At 41.6% G+C, this 24,347-nt stretch overlaps 3 protein-coding genes across 3 annotated transcripts in view; 1 reads left to right on the top strand and 2 right to left on the bottom strand.

Annotated features, from left to right (window-relative positions):
• Window positions 1–2,652, bottom strand: part of abcg5 (ATP-binding cassette, sub-family G (WHITE), member 5) — a 42,863-nt gene extending 40,211 nt beyond the window's left edge. Inside the window, exon 1 of the mRNA XM_034184854.1 lies at window positions 2,637–2,652. The gene's annotated coding sequence lies outside the window, so the exon portion shown is untranslated. The remainder of the gene's footprint in view (window positions 1–2,636) is intronic.
• Window positions 1–16,833, top strand: part of abcg8 (ATP-binding cassette, sub-family G (WHITE), member 8) — a 29,753-nt gene extending 12,920 nt beyond the window's left edge. The window contains 7 exon segments of the mRNA XM_034185467.1: window positions 1,354–1,513; window positions 2,520–2,615; window positions 2,709–2,908; window positions 12,713–12,789; window positions 12,947–13,214; window positions 14,103–14,230; window positions 16,696–16,833. Coding sequence (XP_034041358.1) covers window positions 1,354–1,513; window positions 2,520–2,615; window positions 2,709–2,908; window positions 12,713–12,789; window positions 12,947–13,214; window positions 14,103–14,230; window positions 16,696–16,833 — 1,067 coding nt within the window.
• A 6,109-nt stretch (window positions 16,834–22,942) lies between these two features.
• lrpprc (leucine-rich pentatricopeptide repeat containing) overlaps window positions 22,943–24,347 on the bottom strand; it is a 141,947-nt gene continuing 140,542 nt past the window's right edge. The window contains exon 38 of the mRNA XM_034184503.1: window positions 22,943–23,201. Coding sequence (XP_034040394.1) covers window positions 23,130–23,201 — 72 coding nt within the window. The 3' untranslated portion in view covers window positions 22,943–23,129. The remainder of the gene's footprint in view (window positions 23,202–24,347) is intronic.

Raw genomic sequence — 24,347 nt, 5'->3', positions numbered from 1 at the left:
GAGGAGATGGCAGGTCATGTGCCTTTACATGTTTTCTGTGGAGGATGTCGAAGATGTGTACATATTCGGCTTGGTGGTGACCGGCTTTCTGATGTGTGGTGCGGGCACTATGCTGGTTTACCAGAAAATCAAGAAAGTGGAAGCAGCTTTGATTGGTCCTTCCAGGCTGCCCTACATGATTGATTCGATTGGGAAGGCAGTGGCTGCGCAGCGTTGGAAATCATCTCGAAAAGAATTGCAGCCCTGGAAACCCGCTCTGACCGTCTGTGAAGACCACATTCTACATTCAGATGCATTGAGAGCCACTCTGTTCTCAGAACTGTGGAATCTTTCAGGCGTCTGCTAATCTGGCTATTCATTTGGCTTCCCCAAATACAGCTGCACTTCAAGGTCGCTGTGATAAAACCTCCTCAGAAGATCAACACTTAAGCCTCGCTCCCTGGTCTTCCCCCCTCCCCTCAGCTTCTCCAGCTCTGACGTTGACTGTGAGGACTGCTTAGGACTGCTCAGACTGCTCAGGGCTGCCCCCTCCCCCTCCAGGATTGTCGGACAAGGCCGTTGACGGCGCCAAACAGGCTGCCTCCGGAGTGTTCTGATAAACTGGACCTTTTCAAATCTCGGTTGTCGTCCTGTGTCCTTGTTTTTGTCTGTGTGATTATTGTTTTTCTGTGCTGATGGGGATTTTTTTCCTCATTGCTGCTGTGTAATGCAGCGGCTATGAGGGGTTTTTTTTTCTGCTTTTCCCTCGTGTTTTGCTTTCATATATATGTTTTATGTACCGGGCCGGCCTATGTGTTGTGTGTGTGTTGTTTGTTATGGGTCGGTGTTGGTTTGCTCAGCCCTGCTGTTGACCAAGGCAGGGATGTACATCTGGAGCTGGTCCCCGGGCGCCTAATGGCGACTTCTGCTCCTACTGGCAATTAGGATGGGTTAAATGCAGTAGACACATTTCATTGTGCAGGGAACATGTACTTTTGTGCAAATGACAATAACATTTCTTTGAATCCTTGAATCCTTTGAATCCTTCAATAAATATCCTAAATAAAATATTTAGAGATGTGGGGATGGACCAGCTGTCTGCCTGGGTGGTTGCCATTAAGGACCCAAGGTGGTTCCATGTTGTTGTGGATGTAGTGAAGTGTGGCACCAGAACATGCTCCCAGACTTAACTTGATATAAGCATTAATTATGACCAAAAAATATAAATCCCCCCCGCCCCTTTAAAATGGCAAAACACTCCAAACACGATGGTCATACAAACAACAAATACGTCAGGAATTCTTCATGAAAAAATTAGCCAAATTTATGGCTATGTTACCTTTATAGCCTCATTGCGTTTGTTTGTGTTTCCAGTCGATCTGATCAGTATAGATCGCCGGAGCCCAGAACAAGAAGCTGAATGTTTGGAGCGAGCCAGAGTTCTGGCTGAGCACTTTCTAGAAAATGTCCAAGACTCAGACGACTACATGTGGAAACCAGCTGGAAATGACACAACGTCAACACAACTTGACAGGTGTGCATGTGGCGCTTGAACATTCATTTATTTATTTTAACCTTGTGTAAAATTGTGTTGACACTGAATGACATGATGTTAAGACCTTTTGTCTTTCACTTTCTGTCCCTTTAAGAATTGTCAGGTTTATAAATACGTTAACATTGCCAAAGAGTTTTTGTTGTTATTTTAACCAAATGCAACAGAGTGCTGGAGTTGAAAACAAATCATGAATATTGGCCAGATCAAGAATACTCTGCAGGAGGTAAACACACAAGGTTTACTTGTGTATTTATGGTGTAATGCACTGGTCGGTGCTAAACCTCTGAGACACAATTTTATTAAGGTAATGAACTGAAGGAACATTCATAATCTGTTCATAAATTTCTTTTGACTGTCTGGATATTTAACTGTGACATGAGAAGTCACACCTCTTCAAAAAATTTTATTTATTTTTCTCCTATTGTCTTCTTTCTGGGTGTATCAAAAAGGTAAACAAAAATGCACGGCGGTGCGGGGGAATATCAGAACAGAACAGATGAGACGAAAAAAGTAGGTGAAAGTCTCTACTTGAAGATTGTAGTTTTTTTATATTTCCAGTTTCAGTTTGCCATATTAATGGGCTACAATAAGTTCTTTGCCTCTGTAAAAACATTTATAGGCCTAAATGTATATAACTTTATAAAATTAGATTAGATTACACTAGATTAGATTAACAGAATGAGTTGGCTTTTTTTGAGCACATGAAATCTTTTTAATAGTAAACTGATTTAAACTGTTGTTTTAACACGTGGAGCAGGTAGCTGAGTGGATAAGGAGCCTCCCAATATGTAGACCTGGGTTTGAATCCTGCTCATGCTACGTGTCTGTGTCCTTGGTCAATACACCTTGTCTGCATTGTCCCAGTCCACCCAGCTTGGTTGGGGGAGTAACCTGTGTCAAACTGGTGTCCCGTCCAGGGGGAGTCACAGACCCGCTACCTCAGGACCTATAGAGGTCTCACTACTACTTCTTCTTTTTTAAACAGCCCTCAGCCGCTCAGTAGGATGGAGGAAATAATCACAGTTTCTAACCAGAGAGACAGATTACCTGGAAAACTGCATCAGTTCACAATACTCATCAGGTGAATCCAGTGTGCACGCACGCACACACACACACACACACACACACACACACACACTGTGAGGACATTGACCTCCCCTCCCTCCTCCTTTAGGCGTCACATGTACAACGACTTCAGAGACCTGGTCACCTTGTTGGTCCACGGCTTCGAGGCCCTGCTGATGTCACTGCTGGTCGGTTTTCTGTACTACGGGGCCGGAAACGAACGTCTGTCCATCCAGGACACGGTGGCCCTCCTCTACATGATCGGAGCACTCACCCCGTTCGCTGTGGTGCTGGACGTCATAGCCAAATGTGAGCACAATGATGCTTTCTAAGCAAGTCACTAAAGCAGAGAGAGCCAAACTGGTGGTGACCCCCGACCGGGTCAAGACAGTGATCTCGTAGTTTACTGGTGGTTGGCTCTCACTGCGGTATTGTATCACTTCCTGTTCCAGAGCACAGCAGTGTTTTGCTATATCTGTTAGCTGTTTAATCTGCGTAGTTAGATTGATCTAGATAACGATTTATTTCACAGTGTAATCTTCACGTGCCTTAACTAAAGCACTCTCTCTGCTGAATCACCTCTAAATTATTTTCACATTCTTCACTTTGTGTGTTTTTAGGAATCCGCTAGCTTAGCGCAGCTATTAGCCCTTAGCCGGTTTAGCATGGCAGCTTCTCCTGTCTCTCCTGCACTTTTCTGCGCTGGGTGTGAAATGTTTAGTTATTCCTCGGCCTCCTTTAGCAGTAACGGTACTTGTAATAAGTGTAGCTTGTTCGTAGCTTTGGAGGCCAGGCTGGGCGAATTGGAGACTCGGCTCTGCACCTTGGAAAATCCTACAGCTAGCCAGGCCCCTGTAGTCGGTGCGGACCAAGGTAGCTTAGCCGCCGTTAACTGTCCCCCAGCAGATCCCGAGCAGCCGGGAAAGCAGGCCGGCTGGGTAACTGTGAGGAAGAAGCATTGTTCTAAACAGAAGCCCCCTGTACACCACCAACCCATTCACATCTCTAACCGTTTTTCCCCACTCGGCGACACACCCGCCGAGGATCAAACTCTGGTTATTGGCGACTCTGTTTTGAGAAATGTGAAGTTAGCGACACCAGCAACCATAGTCATATGTCTTCCGGGGGTCAGAGCAGGCGACATTGAAGGAAATTTGAAACTGCTGGCTAAGGCTAAGCGTAAATTTGGTAAGATTGTAATTCACGTCGGCAGTAATGACACCTGGTTACGCCAATCGGAGGTCACTAAAATTAATATTGAGTCGGTGTGTAACTTTGCAAAAACAATGTAGTTTTCTCTGGGCCCCTCCCCAATTGGACCGGGAGTTCCATGTTTAGCCGCATGTTCTCCCTGAATTGCTGGCTGTCTGAGTGGTGTCCAAAAAATGAGGTGGGCTTCATAGATAATTGGCAAAGCTTCTGGGGAAAACCTGATCTTGTTAGGAGAGACGGCATCCATCCCACTTTGGATGGAGCAGCTCTCATCTCTAGAAATCTGGTCAATTTTATTAAACCGTTAAATCGTGACTATCCAGGGTTGGGACCAGGAAGCAGAGTTGTAGTCTTACACACCTCTCTGCAGCTTCTCTACCCCTGCCATCCCCCCAATACCCCATCCCCGTAGAGACGGTGCCTGCTCCCAGACCACCAATAACCAGCAAAAATCTATTTAAGCATAAAAATTCAAAAAGAAAAAATAATATAGCACCTTCAACTGCACCACAGACTAAAACAGTTAAATGTGATCTATTAAACATTAGGTCTCTCTCTTCTAAGTCCCTGTTAGTAAATTATATAATAATTGATCAACATATTGATTTATTCTGCCTTACAGAAACCTGGTTACAGCAGGATGAATATGTTAGTTTAAATGAGTCAACACCCCCGAGTCACACTAACTGTCAAAATGCTTGAAGCACGGGTCGAGGAGGAGGATTAGCAGCAATCTTCCACTCCAGCTTATTAATTAATCAAAGACCCAGACAGAGCTTTAATTCATTTGAAAGCTTGACTCTTAGTCTTGTCCATCCAAATTGGAAGTCTCAAAAACCAGTTTTATGTGTTATTATCTATCGTCCACCTGGTCGTTACTGTGAGTTTCTTTGTGATTTTTCAGACCTTTTGTCTGACTTAGTGCTTAGCTCAGATAAGATAATTATAGTGGGTGATTTTAACATCCACATAGATGCTGAGAATGACAGCCTCAACACTGCATTTAATCTATTATTAGACTCAGTTGGCTTCACTCAAAATGTAAATGAGCCCACCCACCACCTTAGCCACACTTTAGATCTTGTTCTGACATATGGCATAGAAATTGAAGACTTAACAGTATTCCATGAAAACCCCTTTTTGTCTGATCATTTCTTAATAACATTTACATTTACTTTAATGGACTACCCAGCAGTGGGGAATAAGTTTCATTACAATAGAAGTCTTTCTGAAAGCGCTGTAACTAGGTTTATGGATATGATTCCTTCTTTGTTATGTTCTTCAATGCCATATACCAACACAGTGCAGAGTAGCTACCTAAACTCTGTGAGTGAGATAGATTATCTCGTCAATAGCTTTACATCCTCATTGAGCACAACTTTGGATGCTGTAGCTCCTCTGAAAAAGAGAGCCTCAAATCAGAAGTTCCTGACTCCGTGGTTTAACCCACAAACTCGCAGCTTAAAGCAGATAACCCGTAAGCTGGAGAGGAAATGGCGTCTCACTAATTTAGAAGATCTTCATTTAGCCTGGAAAAAGAGTCTGTTGCTCTATAAAAAAGCCCTCCATAAAGCTAGGACATCTTACTATTCATCACTAATTGAAGAAAATAAGAACAACCCCAGATTTCTTTTCAGCACTGTAGCCAGGCTGACAAAGAGTCAGAGCTCTATTGAGCCGAGTATTCCTTTAACTTTAACTAGTAATGACTTCATGACTTTCTTTGCAAATAAAATTTTAACTATTAGAGAAAAAATTATTCATAACCAGCCCAAAGACATATCTTTATGTTCGACTGCTTTCAGTAATGCTGGTATTTGGTTAGACTCTTTATCTCCGATTGTTCTGAGTTACTTTCATTAGTCACTTCCTCCAAACCATCAACATGTCTATTAGACCCCATTCCTACCAGGCTGCTCAAGGAAGCCCTACTGTTAATTAATGCTTCGATCTTAAATATGATCAATCTATCTTTATTACTTGGCTATGTACCACAGGCTTTTAAGGTGGCAGTAATTAAACCATTACTTAAAAAGCCATCACTTGACCCAGCTATCTTAGCTAATTATAGGCCAATCTCCAACCTTCCTTTTCTCTCAAAAATTCTTGAAAGGGTAGTTGTAAAACAGCTAACTGATCATCTGCAGAGGAATGGTCTATTTGAAGAGTTTCAGTCAGGTTTCAGAATTCATCATAGTACAGAAACAGCATTAGTCAAGGTTACAAATGATCTTCTTATGGCCTCAGACAGTGGACTCATCTCTGTGCTCGTCCTGTTAGACCTCAGTGCAGCTTTTGATACTGTTGACCATAAAATTTTATTACAGAGATTAGAGCATGCCATAGGCATTAAAGGCACTGCGCTGCAGTGGTTTGAATAGATTACAATTTGTTCATGTAAATGGGCAGTCTTCTTCACGGGCTAAGGTTAATTATGGAGTTCCACAAGGTTCTGTGCTAGGACCGATTTTATTCACTTTATACATGCTTCCCTTAGGCAGTATTATTAGAAAGCATTGCTTAAATTTTCATTGTTACGCAGATGATACCCAGCTTTATCTATCCATGAAGCCAGAGGACACACACCAATTAGTTAAACTGCAGGAATGTCTTTCAGACATAAAGACATGGATGACCTCTAATTTCCTGCTTTTAAATTCAGATAAAACTGAAGTTATTGTACTTGGCCCCACAAATCTTAGAAACATGGTGTCTAACCAGATCCTTACTCTGGATGGCATTACCCTGACCTCTAGTAATACTGTGAGAAATCTTGGAGTCATTTTTGATCAGGATATGTCCTTCAGTGCACATATTAAGCAAATATGTAGGACTGCTTTTTTGCATTTGCGCAATATCTCTAAAATTAGAAAGGTCTTGTCTCAGAGTGATGCTGAAAAACTAATTCATGCATTTATTTCCTCTAGGCTGGACTATTGTAATTCATTATTATCAGGTTGTCCTAAAAGTTCCCTGAAAAGCCTTCAGTTAATTCAAAATGCTGCAGCTAGAGTACTAACAGGGACTAGAAGGAGAAAGCATATTTCACCCATATTGGCTTCTCTTCATTGGCTCCCTGTTAATTCCAGAATAGAATTTAAAATTATTCTTCTTACTTATAAGGTTTTGAATAATCAGGTCCCATCTTATCTTAGGGACCTCATAGTACCATATCACCCCAATAGAGCGCTTCGCTCTCAGACTGCAGGCTTACTTGTAGTTCCTAGGGTTTGTAAGAGTAGAATGGGAGGCAGAGCCTTCAGCTTTCAGGCTCCTCTCCTGTGGAACCAGTTCCCAATTCAGATCAGGGAGACAGACACCCTCTCTACTATTAAGATTAAGCTTAAAACTTTCCTTTTTGAAAAAGCTTATAGTTAGGGCTGGATCAGGTGACCCTGAACCATCCCTTAGTTATGCTGCTATAGACTTAGACTGCTGGGGGGTTCCCATGATGCACCCAGTGTTTCTTTTTATTCACCTCTTTTTGCTCTGTATGCACCACTTTGCTTTTAATCATTGGTGATTGATCTCTGCTCCCCTCCACAGCATGTCTTTTTCCTGATTCTCTCCCCTCAGCCCCAACCAGTCCCAGCAGAAGACTGCCCCTCCCTGAGCCTGGTTCTGCTGGAGGTTTCTTCCTGTTAAAAGGGAGTTTTCTTTCCCACTGTCGCCAAGTGCTTGCAAGTGCAAGTCGTTTTGACCGTTGGGGTTTTTCTGTAATTATTGTATGGCTTTTGCCTTACAATATAAAGCGCCTTGGGGCGACTGTTTGTTGTGATTTGGTGCTATATAAATAAATTAATTTGATTTGATTTGATTCCACGGCATGTTTCAAAAAAAAAAATTTTTTTTAATTTAAATTATGTGACATGTAATGCAAGATTAAAAATAGCCTGTGCTTCAGCAGATGGGCATCACTGAGTGCTCATTAATGTTTTTATCGTCTTAATCACAGTGAGGTTGTTGTAGTGATAACAAGACCAATTCCAGCCAAGAGTAATCAAGAGTAAGAGTTTAAGTAAGGTCAAGGTCACCACGTTGGTTTACGCTGAGTCACATTTTGTCAGAGTAGTACTCTGAAGCCTCATTTATGCTCCACGTAGGTACATAAATCTATCCGTGCTTTTCAAACCATGTACCCTCACTGCCTTTACACATGTCCTTTACATTGACACAAATGTTAAGAAAAATATCCAGTAGGTGGCACTGCAGACCTTCTTGAAAGTTTCTGACCACATCAAACATGGCAACTGTCGAAGAAGTCAGAATAAATGTTTCTATTGCAAAAGAAACAAAAGCGTAAGCAGCCATGTAAATGGCAGTGGTTTGCATGGCCATTGAATACACACCCACATCAAAATATTCTGCAGTTGGTTATAGTGTTTTTCATGTCCTTTTGCTTTAGGGTTGTGTTTCCCTTGAACTTGGGCCACACTGCCCCCACAATTTTTGGTAGTATTGCAACACTTCGTCCATATCCAAATGGACACAAATACAACCCTTGGCAAAAATTATGGAATCACTGGCCTCAGAGGGTGTTCATTCAGTTGTTTAATTTTGTAGAAAAAAAGCAGATCACAGACATGACACAAAATTAAAGTCATTTCAAATGGCAACTTTCTGGCTTTAAGAAACACTATAAGAAATCAGGAAAAATAATTGTGGCAGTCAGTAACGGTTATTTTTTTAGACCAAGCAGAGGGAAAAAAATATGGACTCACTCAATTCGGAGGAAAAAATTATGGAATCATGAAAAACAAAAGAACGCTCCAACACATCACTAGTATTTTGTTGCACCACCTCTGGCTTTTATAACAGCTTGCAGTCTCTGAGGCATGGACTTAATGAGTGACAAACAGTACTCTTCATCAATCTGGCTCCAACTTTCTCTGATTGCTGTTGCCAGATCAGCTTTGCAGGTTGGAGCCTTGTCATGGACCATTTTCTTCAACTTCCACCAAAGATTTTCAATTTGATTAAGATCCGGACTATTTGCAGGCCATGACATTGACCCTATGTGTCTTTTTGCAAGGAATGTTTTCACAGTTTTTGCTCTATGGCAAGATGCATTATCATCTTGAAAAATGATTTCATCATCCCCAAACATCCTTTCAGTTGATGGGATAAGAAAAGTGTCCAAAATATCAACGTAAACTTGTGCATTTATTGATGATGTAATGACAGCCATCTCCCCAGTGCCTTTACCTGACATGCAGCCCCATATCATCAATGACTGTGGAAATTTACATGTTCTCTTCAGGCAGTCATCTTTATAAATCTCATTGGAACGGCACCAAACAAAAGTTCCAGCATCATCACCTTGCCCAATGCAGATTCAAGATTCATCACTGAATATGACTTTCATCCAGTCATCCACAGTCCACAGTTGCTTTTCCTTAGCCCATTGTAACCTTGTTTTTTTCTGTTTAGGTGTTAATGATGGCTTTCGTTTAGCTTTTCTGTATGTAAATCCCATTTCCTTTAGGCGGTTTCTTACAGTTCGGTCACAGACGTTGACTCCAGTTTCCTCCCATTCGTTCCTCATTTGTTTTGTTGTGCATTTTCGATTTTTGAGACATATTGCTTTAAGTTTTCTGTCTTGACACTTTGATGTCTTCCTTGATCTACCAGTATGTTTGCCTTTAACAACCTTCCCATGTTGTTTGTATTTGGTCCAGAGTTTAGACACAGCTGACTGTGAACAACCTGTTGTGAAAGTGTAGTGACACGGACCCACAACAGGGGGCGCAAATGAACGGTCAATAGATGAGCCAAAAGGTAACAATTTAATGTTGTGAAACGTGCACAACGAACATACAGACAATCTCAGAATATAATTACAGTCAAATTACAAAGGTGACGTGTGGGCAGGCTCGAGGATAGAAGACGTCTGTCCTGAGAAGAGCCGGAACCACACGATTTCCGCCCCCACAGAACCTGGTGAATACTGGAGCCGCCAAGTCCCGAATTCCCAGGTGATCACCGTCCCCGACTGTCGGATCTGGTACTGCTGGCGAAGAACAAAGACAGTCAAGTGTGGGTGTGTGTACACCCAGTAACAACAGCGGTGGGAATGCCACCTCCACCTCTCACTCAATACTTGCAGCGCGTCCTCAGAGGAAAAAGAGTGCCGTATTGCACAGCCTCCACAAAAGGACCGGAACTCCTGCAAACACTCACAATAAACAGATTCTCAATATTTCCACAAAGGCTGAGGATATTACCTCCAATGAAGTATGATATCTCGGCGATGAGGTGGAGATGACGTCTGGTCTTTATGGAGTGCGATGATGAAGAATGTGTGACAGCTGTCAGGAATTAATGAGTGACAGCTGTCACTCCCGGCTGTGTCCGTGGCGGCAGCGCCCTCTCGTGCCTGAAGCCCGCACTTCAGGCAGGGCGCCCTTTGGTGGTGGGCCAGCAGTACATCCTCTTCTGGCGGCCCACACAACACAACCAACATCTTTTGCAACATTGCATGATGATTTACTCTCTTTTAAGAGTTTGATAATCCTCTCCTTTGTTTTAATTTACATCTCTCATGTTGGAGCCATGATTCATGTCAGTCCACTTGGTGCAACAGCTCTCCAAGGTGTGATCACTCCTTTTAGGATGCAGACTAACGAGCAGATCTGATTTGCAGGTGTTAGTTTTGGGGATGAAAATTTACAGGGTGATTCCATAATTTATTCCTCAGAATTGAGTGAGTCCATATTTGTTTCCCTCTGCTTGGTCTAAAAAGTAACCGTTACTGACTGCCACAATTTTTTTTTCTTGATTTCTTATAGTGTTTCTTAAAGCCAGAAAGTTGCCATTTGAAATGACTTTAGTTTTGTCAGGGGTTGTATGTATTAATGAAATGTGTTCAGAGTGTGGATAGAAGGCTCAGCGTATCTGTGTAATCACACTTGTGGAGCCTGTGGGAGCAAAATATGATTCCACTGCTGCATTTGTAAAAGATGATGAAAAACCTATTTTACAACGGTTCTGTGGCAAGATGGTCCATGGTGTTGATTCAAGTTTGAGGCAGATCTGCATCTAACGCCTAAGCTTTACGTTTGTCTATTTAACACTGTGAGTTGGTTTTCCTTTGATTTTATTTTGGTTATTATCAGATTCAACTTTATGACATCCCCAAGATCCACCTTCTTTTGTTCATATTTGTGTGGGGGCCTATGTGCACCAAGGTGGACCAGGTTTTAGGGTAGGGGTGGGCATCGAGGGCCGAGACACTGCAGGTTTTCCATGTAACCAATCACCTCAGCAGGTGGGTTGCTGATGAGCTTCTGCTCTGAACATAAACACCTGGTTGTCAATGAAATCACCTGCTGAGACACCTGATCATTAATGAAATCACCTGCTGAGGCGATTGGTTGCACAGAAAACCTGCAGTGTCTCGGCCCTTTATGGCACATGATTGCCCACCCCTGTTTTAGGGTGTCCAATTTCAACTATGATCAAAAACTGAGGCTCAAAGACCAAAAACAGCTCCATTAATGGTGCTGTAAACAAACTAGTGCCACTAGATGTCCTAGCACTAGCATCAGGACCAAAACACAGGCTTCCCTTGGCCTGCTACTCCCTAACCCCTCGTACTCCCTCTTGCAGCTCAACGGGCTGTCCACCTGGGAAGATTCAGACTGATGTTGGTCAGAACCCTTTATTTTGGCCTCAGCAGGTAGTTTCTGGGGGGTGGGGGATGTTCTGGAAAGTCACTACACTTTGCCATTTTGAATGCACAGTGGGAAACTGCAGAAGTTTCACCGAGCAGGACTCATGCACATGCAGTCGGTCCTGCTATATGGAAAAGCTCAGCTTAACACACACACACAGAGGGAGTGTACCTTCATTCTGTGCTCAAGATACCATTATACCTCTGCATATTTACATAGGATATAGTTGTTAGGTTCTATATTAATATTTAAAATTTCACATAACACCTTTAATGGAAGCCTGTCTTGAGCTATAGTTAACCCAAAGTCTTGCTCTCAGATTGTCTTTTCATGTCACAAAGACCTAAAGAACACAGTTGCTTCTTTTTTAACCAGAAACAAAGGCAGAACTACACAGAAAACATGGAGAAACTACTGTCTAAACTCTTCATTGCCTCCTACAGCTTGGACTCCCTTGTGTGCTATCTTTTAGTTCTTCTTCTTCTTCTTTCGGCTGCTCCCGTTATGGGTCCTCTGAATCTTTCTCTGTCACACCAACCACCTGCATGTTCTCCTTCAGCACATCTATCCCAAAAACGTCCTCTTTGGCCTCCCTCTTCTCCTCCTGCCTGGTGGCTCCATCCTCAGCATCCTTCTCCCTATATACCCTGGGTTCCTCCTCTGCACATGTCCAAACCATCTCAGTCTCACCTCTCTGATTTTATCTCCAAACCGTCCCACCTGAGCTGTCCCTCTGATATGTTCATTCCTAATCCTGTCCATTCTCGTCACTCCCAAAGAGAATCACAGCATCTTCTGCTCTGCCTCCTGTCTTTCTGTTAGCGCCACCGTCTCTAAGCCGTGCAACATAGCTGGTCTCACTACTGTCTTGTAAACTTTCCTCTTCACTCTCTGATATTCTTCTGTCACAGATCACTCCTGTCACATTTCTCCACCCTGCCTGCACTCTCTTCTTCACCTCTCTACCACACTCTCCATTACTTTGGTCAGTTGACCCCAAGTATTTAAACTCATCTACTTTCACCACTTCTACTCCTTGTAACCGCACAATTCCATGTGTGACATGTTTTAGTTCAGTGTACTTAAAAAAAAGCCCAACCAGCCAGTTCTAGCTGTATTTCTACAGTTAGTGTTTGTCAAATGTTTTTCTTTTCACAGTTTTGTTTGAATATATGAGGGGGAAAAAAAAAATCAGAAAAAGGCACTAACTTGGCGATGTTGTCTGAAGGTCACACAGAGAGGGCTATGCTCTACCATGAGCTGGAGGATGGCATGTACTCCGTCACCTCCTACTTCTTTGCCAAGGTAACCACACTGAGATAATTGCATGTCCAGCAGGGGTCACTGTTGCTCCACGCTGTAACAGACACTACACTGGTTTAGTGATGTGTAGTTTGAATATAGAGGTTTTCCTGCAACCCTCCCAGTCTGTCTGCTTTTGGGTGTTATTTCTGCACCTCAGGTACTGGGGGAGTTACCGGAGCACTGTGTTTTCACCTTGGTCTATGGACTGCCCATCTATTGGCTTGCTGGCCTTAATGAGGCTCCAGACCGTTTCCTGCTCAATTTCCTGTTGGTGTGGCTCATGGTCTACTGCAGCCGTGCCATGGCTCTGTTCGTAGCGGCCGCCCTGCCCACCCTGCAGACCTCAGCCTTCATGGGCAACTCTTTGTTCACAGTCTTCTACTTGACTGGAGGTTTTGTCATCAGCCTGGAGAATATGTGGATCGGTGAGGGAACAGCTTTTGCCAAATGTGCGAAATTCTTTGCAAATAGACATGATGGTTTTGCATAAGAGGTTTTATTGGATCTGTTCCAGATGTAGCCCGGCAACTGGCCTGAATTAGGCCAGATACGGGCCTCTCTCTCCGAGCCTATGATTGGTTGACAGCCGAGACACTGACATCAGCCTCACTTTGGTGTGGCGCGAGCGCTGCTCTCCTATTGGTCATTTAGGAGTGGGAATTCCCACTCCTAGATGGCGGCCAGTATCCGACCTAATTTAGGCCGGTTATTGGGCTATTCCAGATGTAGCATGTGAGCTGGTCAATGACCCCAACGCTGCAGATGACTCTGTATCAGTCTAGGAACTTTTTCAATACATCATCTAAACTTTGAAGTCCATTTTCTATCCAATTCTTTTTGAGATCACTCACCACATAAAAGAACCTAACAGCGATTTTCATCCATCAGAGTTCCACTAAATAAGTAAATTAAAAATACAAGTAATTTTTAACAACATAAACAGCACAGTTAAGGAGCCTCCTAGTAGCTAGTAAATGAGAACAAAAAATCATTCAAGGTCACAATGATAAGTGGTTTTGTAGTGTGGGATGCTCATATTAAGTTGCGATCTGGTGGGAGTTGCCCAGGCGCGCTCATTCAGAACCAGTTTTCTTTGCACAGGATGCCTCAGGATGGCTCGTCTGCCACCACACACCTCCCAGAGGTGGACAAATAATACCTGTTCTGGAAACCCTATGCGATATACTTCAGTTCTTAACAAATCCCAAATGCACCAGCAGAGAATTGACCATTTGATGGATGTGGTCAGTAGAAAGAGCCACATTTCTGTTTGATCAGAGTCATTATTTGATGCTCTTCTTTTATCTTTTCAGTGGCTTCATGCCTGTCCTATGCCTCCTTCATGCGTTGGGGTTTTCAGGGCTTGCTGAAGCTGCAGTTTGAGGGCAACAAGTATGCCGTCACCATCGGAAACTTCACCATCAACATTGACGGGGTACATGTGAGTTGGTCATCTTTAGCTCAGATTTAAAGTTGATTGTTGTCAAGTGCAAATAGTTCTAATCATGCAACAGTTTGTAACTTCATGTCTTCCAAGTGCATGAGTATGAAATTTATTTGACTGGAGCATGAACTGGGTCCTGCATGGCAACTGTCCAGGCAGGCAGCTGATTTCAATATATTTTCATTTATATAGCGCCAAATCACAACAGAGTTGCCTCAAGGCGCTTCACACAGGTAAGGTCTAATCTTACCAACCCCCAGAGCAACAGTGGTAAGGAAAAGCTGATCCATCAAAGTAACCTTCAGCCAGGTGAAACATGGTCATCCCCTTGGCCTTGGGTCATGCTGGATAGTGCCCAGAGAAATACACCACATGGCCAAAATGTCAGTTGATGTCCCCTCAGAATGCAAGATTTACTACATAACTAGGATTTCCTTGTGTAAGTCATTCCAGCAGTACCCAGTGATCATCTGAAGAGAGAGCGTACCAAAGACATGACCAAAGTAATGATGGGATCATTACGTTACACCATTGGTTAGCATCCAAGTCCCTCAACAATGACAAAGTAAGACAGGAAGTACCACAAACCTAAAGACTTGGACCTTGATTCTCCTGCAAAGGTATTGCCATCACCAATCATCTCTATCCAGGAACCTCAGGACTTCACAAGCTCTTCCCAGGCGTGTCTCAAAGATAAAGGCACGAACTTATGAAAGTCATTGCCAAGACAAGTGAATTTCTCTACAGGTTTGACATCGCATACAGATACTCTTCTGATGGCCGAGACAATCACACAAAGACACTCAAGGGGAGTAAACAATACTTATAATCAGTGATGCCGGTAACGCGTTACTCTAATCTAACCACTTTTTTTTAGTAACGAGTAATCTAACGCGTTAATCTTTCCAAATCAGTAATCAGATTAAAGTTACTTCTCCATGTCACTGTGCACGTTACTATTATTTTTCATTGTGGGTCGACAGCAGCATTAAACTTGGTCTGTGGGCAGGAGGTCGGGGTTCGACTGAACTGCACACTTTAAGTGAGCTGTGAGCTTTTCATCCACGGTTTTTTGCAGCTGCTCGACTCGTCGTCGTCTCCTCTTAAGGCGCGGTGATCAGCACACCTGCACTGAGCTTTACAAAGACATTTTTATACTTTTTTTCCTCCTTTATTTAGAGCTGAGCTGAGCCGCTCCGTATCTGCACGTTAAAACAGCTGATCCTCCGCGACGCGTCAACAACTAACACTATTTTCCACTCAAATACACCTAAACTCTCTTTCTGAGGACCACATGATGTGAAAACACAATAAAACTTTCTTACCTGTAAATCTGGTCACGTTTTCTGCATAAATAAATGTTATCCATTCTTTGTGCTCAAACGCCAAAGCAGGGGCGAATCCAGATGGAATGGGGGCGTGGGGCAGGGATGTGCCCCCCCACAACACCCCTAGATTAAAGGTCCAGTTTTGAAGCCTTTTTTTACTACAACTACTAATACTACTTAAAATAATATTAATTTCGACAAGTAAAATATTTAGAGAGAATTTAAATGTTAGAAAAATGCTAGAATGAATTTAATAGTTACATTTATAAACAATGTAGGTTCGAAATTGCAAGTTTTACTGTTACAGTGCTGTCAACAGTTAAATATGAGGTCAAGAAAGAGGTCTTTATTTTACTTTTTATAAAACAAGTATTTATTTTCATTGAAGTCAAGAAAGGGTGACTATAAAGTGAGTTTTGGCAAAACAGGTATCATTGTCATGTTGACGTGGGTTGTTGTCGGCAGCTGGGAAAAGTAACTAAAAAAGTAACTAGTAATCTAACTTAGTTACTTTTACAATTGAGTAATCAGTAAAGTAACTAAGTTACTTTTTCAAGGAGTAATCAGTAATCAGTAATTGGATTACTTTTTCAAAGTAACTGTGGCAACACTGCTTATAATCCATCATAAAGATTCCAAAAAGGTATAGTTTGGACTATCTATGACTGAATGTGATGGAGTTATGGGGTAAAACAGCAAAAATACTGATGAATTTTTTTTTACAAGTGTAAAAATTTAAAGTTGTTCCAATTTTGGTATGAACTGATGCTGGCTATTATGTCTGGCATATTGTTGGAGATCCTGCAAATTTTCAGAATGTCCTGTTCAATTGAATCAAACTCTTTGCAAAATCAACACGGGCTGCACAGAAGCATAGCAGATATATATGCTTATGTTCAGTGAGTACTTGTAAAGCTCAGATGGGGTTGATGGTTGACCTGGGTATGGAAACCGACACCTCTGGTCAATGAGTGGTAACAACCGGTACAAAACTGTTAAGACCAATCCTTGCAAGCAAATTCCTGGCACAGAGAGCAGTGTAATACACATGTATTTGTGCAAGACAAACTAAGTGAATATCATAAAATAACATCTCTTTTCTTCCTCTCACCTTGCTTTTTTCTTTCTTTCCAGGTGGTGGAAGTGATGAGCCTGAACCAGTATCCTCTGTACTCGTGCTATCTAGTCCTGCTGGCAGTCTGTCTGGGTTTCATGGCACTCTACTACGTGTGCCTAAAATTCATCAAACAAAAATCCAGTCAAGACTGGTGAACAAAAGTCTTTGCCATCACACAGGAGGCCTGAAATGTGTAGGTTTTTTTTAAGCAATTGAAGACGTAGTTTGGGTTTTTGTTTGACTCGTTCGACACGAGCCACATTTTCATCGATTGTTTTTCACGGTAACTGTTCACTGCGGTGAGTACATTTAGCCTCACTCCAAACATTGCTAAATTAACTATCAGTGCAAAATCAGCTCTGTCAGCATTAAATCAAGCTGATTGTTAAAGAGCTCATTCAGTGGTGGGCAAAGCCAACCTCAGTTTGCTTTGATAATTGCAAATCCGCTATCTGAAGTTAACTGTAATAATGCTCAACCAGTAAACTGCAAAACCATTTAACTGACGCGACTGCTAACCAATAACTTATGTGTTGAGGGTCATTGTCCTGCTGAAAGATGAACCGTTGCCCCAGTCTGAGGTCAAGAGTGCTCTGGAGCAGGTTTTCATCCAGGATGTCTCTGTACATTGCTGCATTCATCTTTCCCTCAATCCTGACTACTCTCCCAGTTCCTGCTGCTGAAAAACATCCCCACAGCATGATGCTGCCACCACGCTTCACTGTAGGGACGGTGCCTGGTTTCTTCCAAACACGATGCCTGGCATTCATGCCAAAGAGTTCAATCTTTGTCTCATCAGACCGGAGAATTTTGTTTCTCATGGTCTGAGAGTCCTTCAGGGACCTTTTGGCAAACTCCAGAAGGGCTGCCATGTGTCTTTTACTAAGGAGTGACTCACATCTGGCCACTCTGCCATACAGGCCTGATTGGTGGATTGCTGTAGAGATGGTTGTCCTTCTGGAAGGTTCTCCTCTCTCCACAGAGGAATACTGGAGCTCTGACAGAGTGACCATCAGGTTCTTGTTCATGTTCCTGACTAAGGCCCTTCTCCCCCGATCGTTCAGTTTAGACGGGGAGCCAGTCAGTGGATATAAGATGCAGCCGAGCTCAATTTTTAGCTTCCTGGCAACGGTTGTGAATACTTACATATGTGATTTCTTAGCTTTTAATTTTTAATAAATTTGCAAAAATCTCAAAACATTTTTGACATTGTCATTATGGGGTATTGTGTGTAGAATTGGAGGGGGAAATCAATTTCAGCCATTTTAGAATATTTCTGTAACATAACAAAATGTGGAAAAAGTTAAGCACTGTGAATACTTTCCGGGTGCAATGTAACCTCCGTGACGGACGCAAAAACACTGGATCAGACCCTGTACCGGCAGACTGGACTGGGAAAATCAGACTCTCTTTAGAGTATAAATAAGTCACTGAGGAATCACTGCACTCCTGCAGAGCAAATCTTCATAAATTATTGACTCCAACCAGCAACAAACTAATGTTTCCTTTGCATTTGAAGTGCTATTAAGTGCAAACAAGACATTTTATTTGCAATTCAGGTTCTGCTTTTGGCTCACTAATGAATATTTTATCTGACCTACAAAAAGTGACTTTTTGCATAGAAATGCTCCTACTTGATTGATTTGTGTAATATTCAGGGCAAATTGGAATTTATTCATCACACTGGATCTATTTCAGTGAAATCAGTGAAATCCAATATGGTATCTAATTTCAAGATGGCCATCAAATCGACCCCGAAATTCCCCTCCCCACTTCGTTACCCCCACCACAAAAATGTCATTAGAGGTCCAAGCCCCAAAAGGGCGGACATTCTTTTGAATGCCCTGCATCTACGCCCATTTTTCCTGGGACATTTTTTGATATTTTACTTGTTTGAAAATATATTTTTTTCCACTCATCACAAAATGTTGCATACAACCTTTAAACCGAGCCACACAAGTTATCACATGGATTTTTCATATTTTCTTTTTTTTGTGTGTGTGGGTTTTGCAACAGTTGGTTAGTAAATGAGTGGGTGTGGCTTTTTCACTAAATATGTTACAGCTGATGAATGAATTACTCTTTTGAAATCGAAATTACTGGACAAGCTCATTCTGAAGTTCTGGAAAAGACACCGACAATGACCCAATAGTCATTGGATCATTGCAGGTATTTAAGTGCAACATATTACAGAGTGGTTATAGTGCCTTTTCCGTGGTCACCAAAGTATATTTTTGTCAAAAGCCTCTCAAACATTGGGCCAAAACTCTTCATTCTTTATCTGGATTCCCTTGATGGTTCTGCATCTAAGGACACTGCCCATTCAAATTTGTATCATAAATTTTTCAGCCATTTTGAATTTTTTGCAAATCTGTTTTCACTTCTTTGGCACATAAAGTGTTTGAACTGAGCCACATTAAAGTTCTATGATGGATTTTTCATACATTGTCTTGTTGCAGAATTTGAGTTGGTGTGGCTTGATTCACACAATCTGATATCGTTCATGAATTACTTAATTTTTATGACACCAAACTTGACATTTACTGCAAAAAGTGATACCTTAACTGACCTGATGGGCTCACTACAACCACCGCAATATTCTTTCGGCAGTAACGTCTGAAGTCGGAGGCCTAAAATAAAAATCCTAAAAATCCTGATTTTTTTTTTTTTCCTGCTATCCAACAATTTATCGTATGATCATTTTAACCAATGCAAAGTTATTAACAGGATCTTTGAAGGTTTTTCATTATGGGGGTGCTGTAAGACCATAGTAGACTTTGACAACACCAACTGTATTGAGCCATTAATGACAGTGTTTGTAGCACAGCGAGGTTGTTAAAGTGGCATCAGAAGATGCAGGGGAGAGGGGGCTTTAACTAATTGCATGCAACAGCCTTCTCAGCACCACTCATTTATAGAGAAAGCAAAAAAAAAAAAAGAAAAAAAAAGTGTAGGAATCATGCTCATCTTCAACCGACATGTAATAAAGAAAAGAAATCCATTCTTATCTGACAGTAAGTGAAGATGGATTGCGGTTCGCACTCACCTTTGGCTCAGTCTGCAGATGCACCTGCTGCAGAGTTGCACTTTATTGCTGGATGGCAGCAAAGCACTGCAATAAACTTCAACCTTCTCTGTGCTGGAAAAGGATTAGAGGTCCATCCTCTGCAGCTTTTGCTTGTTCCATTTTTTTTTTTCTGTACACCACAACCTGTTTTTGTACATGAGGTTTTTACATGTTTGTACCAGTACAGGGAGCGTTGGGGGTTAAAGCATGTGAGAGATTTAAGTCACACTCAAGAAAGACGGAAAGAATAGAGCTTGTACTTGTGTCCTTGTTGACTGAAGGTTACATAAGATGGATGGATTTTTTTTTTTTTTTTTTGTATTGGTGCAAAAGCCTGACTGACACTGTACTGATACGGTCCAAGTCTAAATCCTGAGGTTTTAAATAAATTTGTTTTTGTCTCCAGTGAGTCAGCACTGTGAATCACAGAAAAATATGAAAACTATGCATAAGACCATCATAAGGACAACAAAGAAATAAACAACCACCCACAATGGCGTAGACATGAAACAAGATTTGAATAGTCCATCCATTCTCAGAGGACCTAAGTAACTGGACAAACTAAGCAGTCAGATTGTTGTAAATGCAAATCATTTTACAACCAGGTTTTGGACAGATACATAAACATTTCCATCTCACTGAATGTTTTAGACTTCATTTCCAAAAGTCATTAACATATGCAAACAGTATGAGACTGTGTGGAGAAATCTGTCCGGAGTTGGTAGTTCTCAAAACATGAGTGACTGTTCATGAAGGAGACCAGTGAGGGAAGCCATCAAGACACTCACTCCATCGTGATGGTGTACAGAAGCAAAATAACAAAAGCTGTGAATGTCTAAGAATGTATATGCCTGACTGTAATGGCAGTTTGGAAAAGCTGCCATGAATATGCCATCTGCAAAAAAAAAAAAAAAAAAAAATTGACAAGAGTGTGCAAGATAAGTGAGGAAAGCCACAAAACATTTGAAATCTAGGTTTGGATTTGCCAGAATGCATTTGGGAGAGTCTAGATTTCATGTTGCCTTTTTAAACAATATGTAGCTGTGAATGACAAAGAAAAAGTTGCTACATAGTCTCTCCAGTCACAACTGAAGCTTGTTCGATGATGACATATAGGCGTCACTGTTGGCTTCCTTCAATGTACAGACATTGACAAATGAGCATTTTTGTTTTCTGTCACAATATGTGTGTACAAATACATGAAGCTTTATATTTTAGTGTTAGATATTTTTTCCTATAAGCAAACAAAAAGACACTATTCAGACTACAACCCCTGGCAAAAATTAAGGAATGTTCAGTTTAATTTTGTAGAAAAAAAGCAGATCACAGACATGACACAAAACTAAAGTCATTTCAAATGGCAACTTTCTGGCTTTAAGAAACACTATAAGAAATCAGGAAAAATAATTGTGGCAGTCAGTAACGGTTACTTTTTTAGACCAAGCAGAGGGAAAAAAAAAATATGGAATCACTCAATTCTGAGGAATAAATTATGGAATCACCCTGTAAATTTTCATCCCCAAAACTAACACCTGCATCAAATCAGATCTGCTCTTTAGTCTGCATCTAAAAAAGAGTGAACACACCTTGGAGAGCTGTTGCACCAAGTGGACTGACATGAATCATGGCTCCAACACGAGAGATGTCAATTGAAACAAAGGAGAGGATTATCAAACTCTTAAAAGAGGGTAAATCATCACGCAATGTTGCAAAAGATGTTGGTTGTTCACAGTCAGCTGTGTCTAAACTCTGGACCAAATACAAACAACATGGGAAGGTTGTTAAAGGCAAACATACTGGTAGACCAAGGAAGACATCAAAGAGTCAAGACAGAAAACTTAAAGCAATATGTCTCAAAAATCGAAAATGCACAACAACACAAATGAGGAACGAATGGGAGGAAACTGGAGTCAACGTCTGTGACCGAACTGTAAGAAACCGCCTAAAGGAAATGGGATTTACATACAGCAAAGCTAAACGAAGGCCATCATTAACACCTAAACAGAAAAAAACAAGGTTACAATGGGCTAAGGAAAAGCAATCGTGGACTGTGGATGACTGGATGAAAGTCATATTCAGTGATGAATCTCAAATCTGCATTGGGCAAGGTGATGATGCTGGAACTTTTGTTTGGTGCCGTTCCAATGCATGTCAGGTAAAGGCACTGGGGAGATGGCTGTCATTACATCATCAATAAATGCACAAGTTTATGTTGATATTTTGGACACTTTTCTTATCCCATTGATTGAAAGGATGTTAGGGGATGATGAAATCATTTTTCAAGATGATAATGCATCTTGCCATAGAGCGAAAACTGTGAAAACATTCCTTGCAAAAAGACACATAGGGTCAATGTCATGGCCTGCAAATAGTCCGGATCTTAATCCAACTGAAAATCTTTGGTGGAAGTTGAAGAAAATGGTCCATGACAAGGCTCCAACCTGCAAAGCTGATCTGGCAACAGCAATCAGAGAAAGTTGGAGCCAGATTGATGAAGAGTAGTTTGTCACTCATTAAGTCCATGCCTCAGAGACTGCAAGCTGTTATAAAAGCCAGAGGTGGTGCAACAAAATACTAGTGATGTGTTGGAGTGTTCTTTTGTTTTTCATGATTCCATAATTTTTTCCTCAGAATTGAGTGAGTCCATATTTTTTTCCTCTGCTTGGTCTAAAAAAGTAACCGTTACTGACTGCCACAATTTTTTTTCCCTGATTTCTTATAGTGTTTCTTAAAGCCAGAAAGTTGCCATTTGAAATGACTTTAGTTTTGTGTCATGTCTGTGATCTGCTTTTTTTCTACAAAATTAAACAACTGAATGAACATCCTCCGAGGCCGGTGATTCCATAATTTTTGCCAGGGGTTGTATAATACAATGCTAAAATACCCTCGGCCGTATGAGCATAAAAACAGGAAACAGAATGTGACCTTTTGACCTCTTAAAATAGGTCAAGGTTAGCTATCTGTATCCCAAGAATGTGCCCTGTGAATTTGAAGACCCTGGCAGTAATGAGACTGGACTCAGTGACAGGCTCCAAGTCTTTGCAATATCCGATGGCCATATTTTGGCCATTGGGTAAGAAGGAATAAGAAACGCTCATGTTGTGTATAAATGTGTACTTGGTCAAACTATTTCATAGCGTATTGGCAACTCAATCAATATCCTTTAAACACAAACTGTGGATTTAACACACTGGATGTCAGGTGTAGAATCCTGATTTAATACCATAAACACTTCTGGACACAGTCATCATCATCATCTTCACTGGCATCGTGGACAGACTGCCTAACATCCATTTTTATAACGTAACATTTCAGCTAAATGGCCAGCATAAAAAAACAACATGGGAAGGAAGCAATGTGAGGAGCCGGGCGGTGAACAGATCTTCATTGCTCAGACGTCGTCTCTCTGCTGACAGATTTAGACTTCAACTTGTCTGCATAAAACTTAAATGATTTCTGGAAACAGAACAAAAGCAAAAACAACACAATTCAGCATCAAACATATTTGCAACAAACTACACGTTCTTAACGGCTGCATTGTTGAGACAGAAAAGCGTATTTTTTGCATTCATGTGACTCCAACTCTTCCCTGAAGTAAGCGGTGGCCGAGCTCTCCTGGGTGCCGTCTTAACGGTCTCTGTGCTCCAATCCAGTTGTCTCGTTTCATTGTTAAATCCCCATTAATACACAAATAAGGGATTCGGAGCGTGCTCCCAAAACGCTCCTGCCCGCTTCCTGCTAATTAATCAGTGCTTTGATCCGTCTTTGTTTCATCGAGGAGAGGGTGAAAGCTTTTTCACAGATTATGTCAGCACCCTACACTGTGCATTTGTGTATTAGTGGCACAATAAATGATAAGGAAGGAAGCAGGGAAACGAGAGGAGGAGGTGGTTTTCCAGATGAAATATGGACAAACTTCTTTTGACGTTCACCTTTCTCTCTCTGCTGTCACATGCCAGTGTGAATAATGCAGCAGGTTTCCCCTCTTCACCCCTTCCATCTTTGTAGATGAGTGATGGCAAGATTAGAAAAGAAAAGAAAAAAGGCCACACAAATCTGCAAAATATGCAACGCAATGTAATGCTCAAAAACAAATCCAGAAAGAAACAGAAACTCCTACACAGACACCATTTCACTTTCAGGGTATGTGCTCTGTGACTGCAGGGCGCAAGTTGGACAACTGTGACATGCTGCACCATGTCCGTTATGTGTAAAGTGTCTATTAGAGCGGAAATATACCAGTTTACAACTACGTACTTGTGCACACGATGACTCCCTCGTGTATTCTGCGTCCATTTAGTGCTTCAGTTGTGCATGTTCTCCTAAAATTAACATTACATGTCTGCAAGATGCAATATACACATCAAAAGTAGGGGCAGTAGGAGCATTTCCCACTTCCTGCCACTCTGCGTGGTTTCCTTGTGGCATTCAACGCTATGGATGTGAAAAATGCAAAATATTGTGGCTGGAAGGACCACGAGGGCAGGGAAATGATTTAAACCAAACAGCATGTGACAGACCAGAACCAGGATGTGTCCGCCTGCGTCACATGCTTCAGATACAGTGCATCCACAAAGTATTCACAGTGCTTCAGTTTTTCCA

This window comes from Thalassophryne amazonica, chromosome 13 (genome assembly GCF_902500255.1).
Source record: "Thalassophryne amazonica chromosome 13, fThaAma1.1, whole genome shotgun sequence".
Classification (NCBI taxonomy): Eukaryota; Metazoa; Chordata; class Actinopteri; order Batrachoidiformes; family Batrachoididae; genus Thalassophryne; species Thalassophryne amazonica.
The sequence above is the reverse complement of the archived record's forward strand: the minus strand, read 5'-3'. Positions and strand labels throughout refer to the sequence as shown.